Raw genomic sequence first — 12,309 nt, 5'->3', positions numbered from 1 at the left:
TCTCCTCTTCTTCTTCCTCTCCTTTATTTTCCTCTTCTTCTTCTTTTCCTTTCTTCTCCTCTTCTTCTTCCTCTCCTCTCTTTCACCCTAGCACCGAGAACTTATAGAAATTATATGATGTTTTTCAGAACATGTTTACTCAAAAACAAGGAGAGAACCTGCATGAGTTATTGGCAAGATTTAGAGGGCTGGTTCAAGAGTGGAAACTTGCTCAGCTTTATTCAACCGATATATAGGTTCATGAAAAGAAAAAGGAGGCCTTAGCAATTGCTATATGTTGTCCAATATCAAGCCATATCTTGAAGTAGGCATAATCCAACTACTTAGCTCCTCCGTACTTCCATCATTCGATGACATCGGTGTAACTTTTCTTTGAATCCCAGATCTTTCCTCCACCTCTTATACTGAAGTATCATCAACTATGTACTTCAAGATCTAAAAATCGGGTATGCACTCACTGTGCTGGACTAAACCATCTAGTGGATACTTGTTGGAAGCTTCAAGACAAACCAAACTAGGTCACTGCCAACCAAACCTTGGTTCAGAATGAGAAGAATGTTGTCCAAATTTGAGTCACAACAACAAAAAGCAGAATCTCATCGATGATGATTATGATCTCTTCTACAGGATGAAAACTCTAATGGTATCTCCTCCATCTTCTCCAACACCTTCAACTACTGTTGCTGCTACCACTACTTTAGGTATGCTTTCTACCACTTCCTCCTCTTCATTCTAGATTATCATCTCAGGGGCCTTCTTGCATTTTACAGGTAATAAGAGTCTATTACATTCCCTATCTCCATGTTTACCAAGTTTATTACAATTGTCGATAGATCCAAACTGAAGTTCTTGGAAAAGGATCCTCCCTTGTTATACCATCTCTACCGCTTGCATGTTAGGAATTAAACACCATAATTCCAAACTAATGAGAGAAATAATAATAAATGCAGAAGTAGGGAAAAACAAACACGAAAAAACACAACAAGATTTATACAGGTTCGTCTCAAGGTGAGACTACGTCCTGTCATGTCTTTCGCCGCTACAGTGATCCATTATGAATATGAAATACTTTAAAAGAGAAAGTGCACACTTACATGTGTTTCTCTCTAACCTCTCAGGTTGCAACTCGAGCTCCTTCTCGGTGATTAAGTTGATAAAAACCCTAATAGCGGTGCCCCTCAATTATAAAGATAAAATTAGGGCAACTGAGATACAAGAGTAAAATTTCCAAAATGCATTCAATGAAACAACAATTAATATATCATGGATCTAACTAGGGCTCCACCTCCGCACCCCTAGGAGCCACAAAAACCTTACCGTGAAGGTCGATCCGTGACCAACTCAGCGTAAGGTGTTAATTAGGCTCCACAACTTAATAATCTTCCACTTAGAGACTAATCCATCATCAATATCTCCCCTGTATCGGAAACAACTTCTCAATCCTCAAAGAGAAGTCTGACTGAAGTTGAACACAACTTCTGTTTCATAATCGTAACAATCTTTTTCAATATATTTGTAGGATTCTGACTTCCTTGAATCTTCTCAAGTGCTAAGACTCTATCCTCCAGAGCCAATCTGATGAAGTGATAATACACCTATATGTGCTTCATTATGGCATGATAAACAGGATTCTTTGCTAAATGAATAGCCCTCTGACTGTCACAATACAACACAATCTTCCCATGTTTGAGACTTAATTCTTCCCGAAAAGACTACAGCCATACCATCTCTTTGTTGGCTTCAGTCGCGGCGACATATTCTGCCTCAGTGGTGGAAAGAGCAACTATCTTCTACAATTTAGAGACCCAGCTAACTACCGTACCACCCAATATGTATACATATCCAGTGGTACTCTTCTTGCCATCAATGTCTCCAGCCATGTCAGCATTTACATAACCCAGTAATCCCAAGTCTGACTTTTTGAAATATAAGGTTGAGTCTGCCTGCTTCTCAATGTCCAGGATTACTCATAAATCTGCTAACAACTCCCACTGCATGAGCTATGTTGTTAAGATCCTCACGAGCCATGGATCTTGTCACCCTCCTCTCTTCTCTTCCTTCCATTGTTTTGCTTTATGTAGGGGTAGATTAATGGAGTGATGTAAGAGAAATTCGGAAAGGGGAAATTGGGGAAAAGGGGAAGAGCTTGAAGGAGCTCTCGACCTTTACTCTAAGTTACTCTAAGCTACTTTTCTGATTCAATCGCTACCTTCATTAACCTAGCCGTCCCCTTAAATAGGGTTGAGGACGCCAAATACAATTCAGACCCTTGGGTCACTGGTTCAAGCCAAATAAATTCTAAACCAAACCAAACCAAAATCAATTACATGAAAATTGAAAAGCACATTAATTAATTCCTACACATGCTGGTAACTCGTGATGCTATTGAGTCCATAACATCACCCCCCTCCTGGAGCAAGAGCTTGTCCTCAAGCTCGAAGGAAGGGTAGAGTAGTCGAAATGTTGATAAGGGCTCCCTTGTAGTGTCACTAGGGTCTGCATCTGCCCACTGTACGAGAATTTCCCAATCGCCTTGAATGTGGTGTGCTTTCAATACCTGAGCTAGAGTAGAAAGGACTCGGCCTTCATGGAGTGGTGGTAGAGGGGTGTGCAGCAAGGGCGAGTCGCTCGGGAACGGCTTCAGTTGGGATACGTGAAATACAATATGTATCTTTGCCTCTGGTGGTAGCTGCAAGCGGTAGGCCACGGGGCCAATTCAGTCCAACACATTAAATGGACCATAATATTTCGGAGGAAGCTTATGGCGCTTGGAGGACATTAGTGACAGCTAGCAGCAGTGTTGGAGCTTTAACCACACATAATCTCCTGTGGAATAATATACCTCACGGTGCTTCTTACCATAATAGAACTTCATAGAGTGTTGGGCCTCCTGGAGATGAGTACGGACCTCAGTGAGCATAGCATCCCTTTCAGCTAATGCTTGGTCCAAAGTGACGACTTTGGATGCCCCTGGTTCATAGGATAATAAATGAGGTGGATCTCTACCATAAACTACCCTAAAAGGAGTAGTTCCCAGTGCGCTGGTAAGAGGTGTTATAGAAAAATTCTGCCCTGGAAAGCCACTTAACCCACCGTTTAGGTGAGTCCCCCACAAAACAGCGAAGACACATTCAATCATGTGATTGATGACCTCAGTTTGTCCGTCAGTTTGTGGATGATATACAGAAGAGAATGCCAATTGGGTGCCCTGTAACTTGAATAATTCTTTCCAAAAGGTATTGGTAAAAATGCAATCCCTGTCACTGATAATGGATGCTTGAATCCTATGTAATCGGACAATATGGTCCATAAATAATCGAGCTATATGAGCAGCAGTATATGGATGCGCCAAAACAATGAAGTGACCATATTTTAAAAAACGGTCAACCACAACTAATATCACTGATTTACCTGATGAAGTGGGAAGGCCATCAATGAAGTCCATTGAAATGTCGGACCAGATTTGAGTGGTAGCTGCAGAGGTTGTAGTAGGCCGGCAAGACTTCAAGATTCGGCCTTGTTTTGTTGACAAATCTGACAAGCAGCTACATAATCAACAATCGTGCTCTTCATACCCTTCCAATAAAATTCCAGACTGATTCAGAAATATGTTTTCTATCGACCCTCATGTGTGCTATCATGGATAAAAGATGGTGTGAAGAAGTGGGGATGTGTGATGCATAAATATCTTGTTTTTGTATAGGATAAGACAATCCTAAATCGTCTAATGATTAACTGTTGTCTCTTGTTGAATATCCTGATATAATGAAATAAGTTCTGGATATTGATGTGTCTCCTCTCAAATAGAATCCAACAAAAGCGTCAAACTTCTTATACCACTGTCTTGGAGCTTGTTCAAGACCATACAAGCTCTTTTGAAGTTAGCACACCATTTTTTCCTTTCCTAGTGTTTTAAAACCTTGTCATTATGTAAATTTCTTCCTCCAAATCACCATGAAGAAAGGTTGTCTTTACATCCAATTGTTATAAGTGCAAGTGTTCATTTGCCACTATTCAAAGTATTGTTCTAATAGTAAGCAATTTCACTACTGAAGAGAAAATCTTAGTGTAGTCAATGCCTTCTTTTCGTTGAAAGCCTTTTACCACTAGTCTTGCCTTGTACTGCTTGCTGCCATCATGATCGTCTTTTATTCGGTACACCCATTTATTCTATAAAGCCTTCTTCCCATTAGGTAACTCAGTCGACTACCATGTCTGATTGGATAAAAATGAATTTGTCTCATTCTGCATGGCCAACTCCCACTTAGTTGATTCATCAATTTGTATGGCTTCCTCATAACTCTCTGGTTCACCTTTATCAATCAAAATAATATATTTAAGTGCAGGGGAGTACCTCTTTGGCAGACTACTAGTTCTGGTAGATCTCCTGAGTTCAGTCACAAGAATGTTCTGATTTACTTCTAGGGGTGTGTTCTCCTAGTCTTTGTGAGCAATATTCTCCATCTTAATAGCTGGAAGATCTCTCAACTAAATCACTTCAGACTTCTTGGCTTTATCACATGTGCTCTCAAACTCTATTCTCAACTTGTCTTTATACATGGCACCTTCATTGAAGATCACGTCCTTGCTCCTAATAACCTTACGACTTTGGTCATCCCATAAGTGATAACCAAACTCGGTACCACCATAGCCAATAAAGAAATATAATTTAGATTTGGCATCAAGTTTACTTCTAGCAATAGAATCAATGTGAATATAAGAAACACAACCTAATACTTTCAAAAAAATAAAGGTTTTCCCTCTTTGCCGCTTCAAACCTCTTTTGGTATTTTACAATCCAATGGTGTTGAGGGACCTCTATTGATCAAATAAGCAACAATGCTAATAGCCTCATACCAGAACATCTTTGGCAATCCCACATGTAATCTCATGCTCCTAGCACACTCGTTCAAAGCTTCGTTCACTCTCTCCACCACACCATTCTGTTAAGGTTTTCCAGGAATAGTCTTCTTCATCTTGATTCTATTATCGACACAGTATCGCTTGAAATTATCATCTATGTATTCTACCCCATTATTTGACTACAATCACTTCACCTTCAAATTTGTCTCATTCTCAACCATTGTTCTCCATCTCTTGAAGGTATCAGAGACATCAAATTTTTCTTTCATGAAATAAACCCATACTTTTCTACTTGCATAAACAATAAATCTCACATAGTAGTTAGAACCACCAAGGGAAGTAACAGTTGAAGGCCCCCACACATCTGTGTGAACTAAGTCCAATTTTGTTGTCTTTTACACCTTTCCAGCTTTAGAAAATCTACCCCTTTTCTGCTTGCCAAAAATACAGCCTTCACACAAACTGTTATTTACAGTTTTCAACCCTGGTAGCTTCCCTTTGGACTGAAGAACTTTCATTCCCTTCTCACTCATGTGACCGAACCTATAATACCACAAGTCAGAATCAGTAACAACATCAGTAACTGCAACTGTATCTCTGCAACTAGAACTGATGTAAAAAGTTCCAGTTTAACTCCTCGTGCAACAACCATGGATCCCTTTGTGAGTTTCCAGGTAGCACCATTAAAAGTCACATTATGACCTTCATCATCAAGCTGCCCTATAGAGATCAGATTACGCATCAGTTTTGGTACATGTCGCACTTTGAGAATTTTCTACCACTAACCTGTTTGACATCCTCAAACTGACAATACCAATACCAACAATATCCAAACATTCTCCACCATCAAGATACACCTTCCCGTGATCTCTAGCAACATAATTTTCCATGATCTCACGATGTGCAGTGGTGTGAAAAGAAGCTCTTGAACCTAATACCCAAGAGTCAATAGGGCTATCAACCGACAAGAGCAAAGCATCTTATACTTCTTCAGTCACCACATTTGCAACATCTCTTTTCTTTTCATTCTTCTTCAGTGCTCTGCAGTTCTTCTTTATGTGACCAGACTTGCCACAATTCCAGCACTCCACATTCCTTCCAAATTTGGACTTGCTTCTTTCATTCCTTGATTTCCCTCTACCATTGCCCTTGTTGGAATTCCTCACAAAGTTCTTGTCCCTAGTATCGACACTTAGGGCATAATTAGATGTCGACAATTCTTTGGAGTTCTTTCTACTAACTTCCTCCGCGAGAATGGTATCCCGAACATCATTAAAGATCAACTTCTTATTGCCTACAGAGTTGCTATTGGAAACCCTCATAGGCTCCCAACAATTTGGTAGAGATGCCAAAAGAATTAAAGAACGAACCTCATCATCAAATTTAATTTGAACGGATGTCAATTGATTGACAACTGGGCTAAACTCATTCAAATGCAATACAACTGATGTATTTTTTGTCATTTTAAAATGAAGAGTTTTTTCATGAGATGTACCTTATTATTTGTGAAAGGCTTCTCATACATGTCGGACAGAATCTTCATCATCCTTGTTGTGGTTTTCTTAGGCGCCACGTTGCGAGCAAAATTCATCAACAATGTTAACCGAACTTCTCCCAACATTTGTCTATCAAGGAGATTCCACTCACCATCTTTTATACTTTTTGGTTTCATATCCAGAAGTGGTGCGTGTAGCTTTTTACTATACAAATAATCTTTGATTTGCATCCTCCAGAATGAAAAATCCGTACCATCAAACTTGTTGATCCCTAGTGTCGATCCTTCTCCGCTAGCCATTGTTGTCAATCACGAACCAAAGCTCTGATACCACTTGTTAGGAATTAAATACCCTAATTCCAAACTAAAAAGAGAAATAATAATAAATGTGGAAGAATGGAAACACAAGCACAAAAAAACACAACAAGATTTATACAGGTTTGCCTCAAGGTGAGACTACGTCTTGTCTTTCATGGTTACAGTAATCCACTATGAAGATGAAATACTTTACAAGAGAAAATGCCCAATTGCATGTGTTTCTCTCTAACCTCTCAAACTCCTTCTTGGTGATTCAGATGATTAAAACCCTAATAGCGGCGCCCCTCGATTATAAAGAGAACATTAGGGCGACTGCAATACAAGAGTAAAATTTCCAAAATACCCTTAATGCCCCGAGAGCCAAGACGACCTTATCGTAAAGGTCAATCCATGACCAACTCAGCGTAAGACGTTAATTAGGCTCCACAACTTAATATTACCGATGTCTTATGTGTCCTCAATTTCCTTTAAATTTGTTATCTGTTAGTGAGTTAACCAAACATTTTAATTACTCTATCACCATCTCACCTTCTTCTTGTGTCTTCCAGGATCTCACAATGAAGTAGGTGATTGGTGGCGACCATAAACAGGAGGGCCTTTATTACTAGAGTCTCCCTTCAGCCACTACGATTGCTACTTATCAGACAGAGGCAAGGTTATGGAACAACCAACTTGGTCATCCATCCACAGCATCACTTCAACACTTAATTCCATCCTTAAAAACTTTATCAACTTTCAATTGTGAAGTCTGTCAATTGAACAAACAGCAAAGGACATTATATTCTCCTCAAACCGAACTTAAAGGTGTTGATCCTTTTTCATTAATTTATTCAGATGTATGGGGACCCTTAAGTGTCTCAAATATATCTCAAGTTAAATATTTTGTCACCTTTTTAATGACTTTACTCGAGTCACATGGCTATTTCTGTTGAAAGAACGGTCTGAAATTTTTTCTATATATAAATCCTATCATGCTACGGTGTCCATTCGGGTTTGGAAAATAAATACAAGTATTTCGTTCAAATAAGTCAAAGAATACCTATCTAGTGAATTTCAATCCTTTTGTCACAATAGTGGCATTATTCATCAAACATCTTGTGCCTACACCCCTCAACAAAATGGTGTAGTTAAAATTAAAAATTGACATCTCCTTGAGCTTGCTCGTGACCAACTTTACTCTATTAAGCTACCCTACTTTTACTAGCCTCATGTCATTCTTAGAGCTTGCTACCTTCTTTAGTCCTTAGCCATAAATCCACTTATTATTATTTTTGAAGACTCCTTCTCCCTTCCTTTGAAAGTTTTTGGTTGCACATACTTTGTTAATATCACATCTTCTCAAAAGAGAAAACTTGAGCCAAAATCACTTAAGGCATATCTTTTTGGGTTACTCTTGTACCCCAAAAGGCTATGTATATTATAATCCATCTCTTTGGAAGTTATTTGTCTCTAGGGATGTCACATTTTTTTAGGACACATCTTTTAATTCCTCAAAAGATGCACCCTGGGTCTTTTCAGCCAGCTCTGAAGCATGTTGTGTCACTTGATGTGGTTCTACTGCAGCCCCCAGAAGACTCGACCAACACTACACTTGTGGAGTTTACGGATCCCTCTGAGGTAAGTCCATCTTCCCCTGTTGTATTTAGCCCACAATTTGATACTCAATCCATAGTTCTATGGAAGGACCCACAGATTTGTACTAGGCCCTCCACTTCTCATCCTATTTCAAACTTTTTTTTCTCACCATCGATTGTCTTCTTCATGTTGTCAGTTTCTTGCATGTACTTCTTCTATTTTTGCTCCATGGTCCTATCAGGAGGTTCTGAGACATCTAGGATGGAAAGTTGCCATGGAAGAAGAATTGTATGCCTAATATGAAAATCAGACTTGGGCCCTTGTTCCTCTTCCTTGCAGAAAAAAACTCGTTAGTTGTAAATGGGTTTTACTATCAAACACAATCTTGATGGTTATGTTGCTTACCTCAAAGCCCAATACGTTGCCAAGGGATACACCAAATGTAATGGAGTGGATTATGAGGAAATTGTTTCCACAGTGGCTAAATTAAACTCGGTATGCATCTTATTATCCCTAGCTACTAATTCTTTGATATGGACTCCATAGCATCTAGAGTGGATAGCCGGAGAAGAGGATAGATTGGGGTTTATTTGTAATTTCAATTAATTAGGGGTTTATTTGTAATTTGTTGAACTTATGGCCTTTGGCGTGTTTTCCCTCATTCCCTATATAGGGTCGTAAGATGAATGAAAGAAACTAAGCATTGAGAAAATTAAAATTAAATAGGTCGGATTCTCCCTCAGAGGTTTAGGTCGGATTCTCCCTCTGAGGTCCAGATTGAGCTTCCTTCAAAGCTCAATAATTCCATTCCGAATTCCACCATTCCACGTTCCAGAAACAAGAATCATCTTCCAGCGTCAATATTCAATATGGAGGGAAGAGAGGAAAGAAGGGTGACTTGATCCATAGCTCGGGAAGATCCCAACATCTTGGTATCAGACAGGTCCACCCTTGGGGATTCCTCTTCCCCAGAGGATTTGCGTCAACTGATTGAGGAAAATCGTCAGAGGATAGAGGCTCAAAATCAATCCATTGACGAGGTTCGTCAGACCATTGCTGACCTGCGTTTGGCCATGGCAGCCATGGATGCATCAATCCAGCTCGTCCTCCGACGACAGGAGGACAGTGGACTTCGAGCGCCGCTGTCGGAAAGCTACAATTCTCCTGCCGACCACCATCCGCCACCACCATCACCACAAATGTGCAACCCACATCCCACAATGGGACCCCATGCACATGCCCCTAATTCGGTGCCCAATTATACACAACCTGCCAAACCCCTCCCTCCCCATCCACCCCCAATGCAGACCATTGGCGACGACTCATCTCCTCACGAGGAGCTTCTTCGTCAATCTACTCTTCGACTTGATGCACAAATGGCTCGGATTTGTGCTAAGGTCTCTAGTGCCGCAGCAAAGAAATCAGAGAAATCCGCAGCGCACGACCTCAGAGAGCCCTCTGTCTCTCCCGCGATGGCGAAATCCGAAATTGGGGACTCACCATGTCCAAAATCGGAAGGATACCATGCAAACCCTTCGTCGACACAAATGGAAGAGGGTTTGCAGGCCACCGCTCCCTCTCTGGACGCTCTAAGTCTTCCCCCTCTGACGTCGCCTGATATCCGAGAGCTCCCTGTCTCGAAAAACCTCCCCGAACTTCAGAAATTCGACGGCGAGGCGACCTCCAAACCGAAGCCCTCCTCTGCCATCGCAGCGCAACGACACATGTTCATTGAGACGCAGAAATGCTATCGATTTTGGCCACTCCTCCATGTTGTTCGCCGTCCACAACATCTCCAGCTTGACGGCTAGAAGCTGGCTCGGGATATAAAAATTCCAGACAACCCCGTTGACACGCTGTGATTGCTCTCCTTCTACAAACCGACAACAACCCAAACCCCGCGATTTCGATTTTGAAGTTGAAATCGCCCTGGCGGAAACAATGAGGTTTCGCCCAGCAGATTTCAAATTGAAACTGCTTCCACAAGCAACTGATAACGACACTGTTGTGGATTTCATCTCGAATGTTTTTCCCAAGGTCCAAAGAGTCTATTACAGGCTCTTCCCATTGGGTTTCGAATGTACGGTCTTCGGGCCCTTTTTTGGTTCACCTGGATTTCCAATTTGGGGATAATCCTGGTGCCTTCCACATATTTACTAAAATGGCCGGTCGAAATGAGAATGTTGGGCAAGCCATGCTTCTCGCATTCAGCCACAACCGGAACGCCGGGGAAACTTGGGTTGTGCGAGAAATGGTGACCATCAAGACTGTTAAGGCTAGACAGGTCTTCGACAGCCGTGGAAATCCTACAGTTGAGGTAGATATCATTTGCAGCAATGGGACTTTTTCTAGGGCTGCCGTACTAAATGGTGCTTCTACAGGTATATCTGAACCTCTAAAACTAAATGATGGGGGATCTGACTATCTTGGCAAAGGTGTTTTTAACGTTGTTGAGAATGTCAATGCAATACTTGGGCCTGCCTTATTTGGAAAGGATCCAACTGAGCAGACTAAGATTGATAACTTCATGGTCCAAGTACTTGATGGAACAGTTAATGAATGGGATTGGTGCAAACCAAAGCTTGGTGCTACTGCCATTCTCGCAGTTTCTCTTGCCCTCTGCAAAGCAGAAGCTAGTGTGAAGAATCTCCCTCTACACCAGGACATTGCCAACCTGGCTGGGCACAAGACCTTAGTGCTGGTGGTACCTGCTTTCAATTTGCTCAATGGAGGATCTCCTGCTGGCAACAAACTTGCACTGCAGGAGTTTATGATCCTTCCTGTTGGGGCCTCCTCATTCAAGGAAGCCATGTAAATGGGAGTCGAAGTTTATCACCATTTGAAGGCTGTAATGAAGAAGAACTATGGCCATGCCGTCTCATTAGTTCATGGTTCTAAAACTAATGTGGGAAATGCAATAATCAATATGTACTCTAAATGTCGAGCAATATATGAATCTGATAGAGTTTTTGACACCATGTATAGGAGCGATGAACTCTTGTGGAGTACTATAATTGGAGCTTATGAGCAGAATGGGCTTGGATTTGAAACTTTAAGAAGATGTAGGGAAATGGCAGTGGCTGGATTTGGTCCAACTCAATTCCATTTTGCCTCTTGTATTTCTGCTTGTTTTGGCTTAGTAGCTTTAGATGTTGGAAGGCAGTTTCATTCTTTGATGATTAAAACTGGTTTTTTTTGGAGATTTCTATGTTAGAAGCTCTGTTGTTGACATGTATGCTAAAGGACTGACGCAGCATGGAAAAGCAGACAACGCAATTCAAATACTCAATGAGTTGGCAAAAACGGAGACGGATCCTAACAAAACAACCTTCATCTATTTGCTCACAGCCTGTAGTCATGTGGGCCTTCTAGAGGAGAGCATGTTCTTCTTTGATATGTTGTGTGACAACTATAAGATGGAGCCAGAATCTGAACCTTACTGCTGCTTGATTGATGTTCTTGGGCGAGCTGGAAAACTCTATGATGCATATAAATTCATTGCTGGCTGCCTTTACAATGTGGGTGTTTTAGTATGGAGAACGTTACTAAGTGCTTGTTGGAAATATAAGAATGTAAGTATAGGAGAGGAATTAGCACAAAGAGTGATGCAGTTAGAGCCCCATGCTCATGCTTTTTACATTCTTCTATCAAATCTCTACTCAGAAGCTAGTTTATGGAAAGAATCTTTGGAAGTCAGGAAGAAAATGGCAAAGATTGGAGTAACAAAAGATCCTGGAAGTAGCTGGGTGATTATTAATGATCAATTGCATAAATTTTCAATAGGAGAATTTTCACATCCTGAGTTTTAAATGATTTTAGGGGAGCTACATATGTTGAACCAACATACTATAACAGTTGGTGTATGGCTTGCTACAATTGACAATTCGCTCAAGCAGTATGTGTTTGAGAGGATCAAAGATAGAGGAATTCGAAGGTTGGGAAGTGGGTTAATGCTCATCATTAAGAGAGATTTCTTTAAATTTTGTCAAGAGACTCAGAGCATAAACTCATGCCAATTTGACATTTTTATTTTATATGATCGATTTCCTTTGGTCCCC

The 12,309-nt window shown here is 40.8% G+C and overlaps 2 protein-coding genes across 2 annotated transcripts; both read left to right on the top strand.

Annotated features, from left to right (window-relative positions):
* The first annotated feature begins 9,580 nt into the window (after window positions 1-9,580).
* Window positions 9,581-11,312, top strand: LOC137942183 (enolase 2-like). Its single transcript, XM_068787877.1, has one exon. The coding sequence runs from the start codon at window positions 10,275-10,277 to the stop codon at window positions 11,064-11,066; it is 792 nt and encodes a 263-aa protein (XP_068643978.1). The 5' UTR covers window positions 9,581-10,274; the 3' UTR covers window positions 11,067-11,312.
* Window positions 11,067-12,060, top strand: LOC137940677 (putative pentatricopeptide repeat-containing protein At3g23330). The gene is made up of 2 exons (XM_068785823.1): window positions 11,067-11,367; window positions 11,453-12,060. Exons 1-2 carry the CDS (start codon window positions 11,067-11,069, stop codon window positions 12,058-12,060), a joined length of 909 nt encoding a protein of 302 aa, XP_068641924.1.
* The last annotated feature ends 249 nt before the right edge of the window (window positions 12,061-12,309 follow it).

This window comes from Aristolochia californica, unplaced genomic scaffold, assembly GCF_029961685.1.
Source record: "Aristolochia californica isolate CCGP_79_NKW_82.1479 unplaced genomic scaffold, dmAriCali1.0.hap1 SCAF_9, whole genome shotgun sequence".
NCBI classification, from domain to species: domain Eukaryota; kingdom Viridiplantae; phylum Streptophyta; class Magnoliopsida; order Piperales; family Aristolochiaceae; genus Aristolochia; species Aristolochia californica.
The sequence above is the reverse complement of the archived record's forward strand: the minus strand, read 5'-3'. Positions and strand labels throughout refer to the sequence as shown.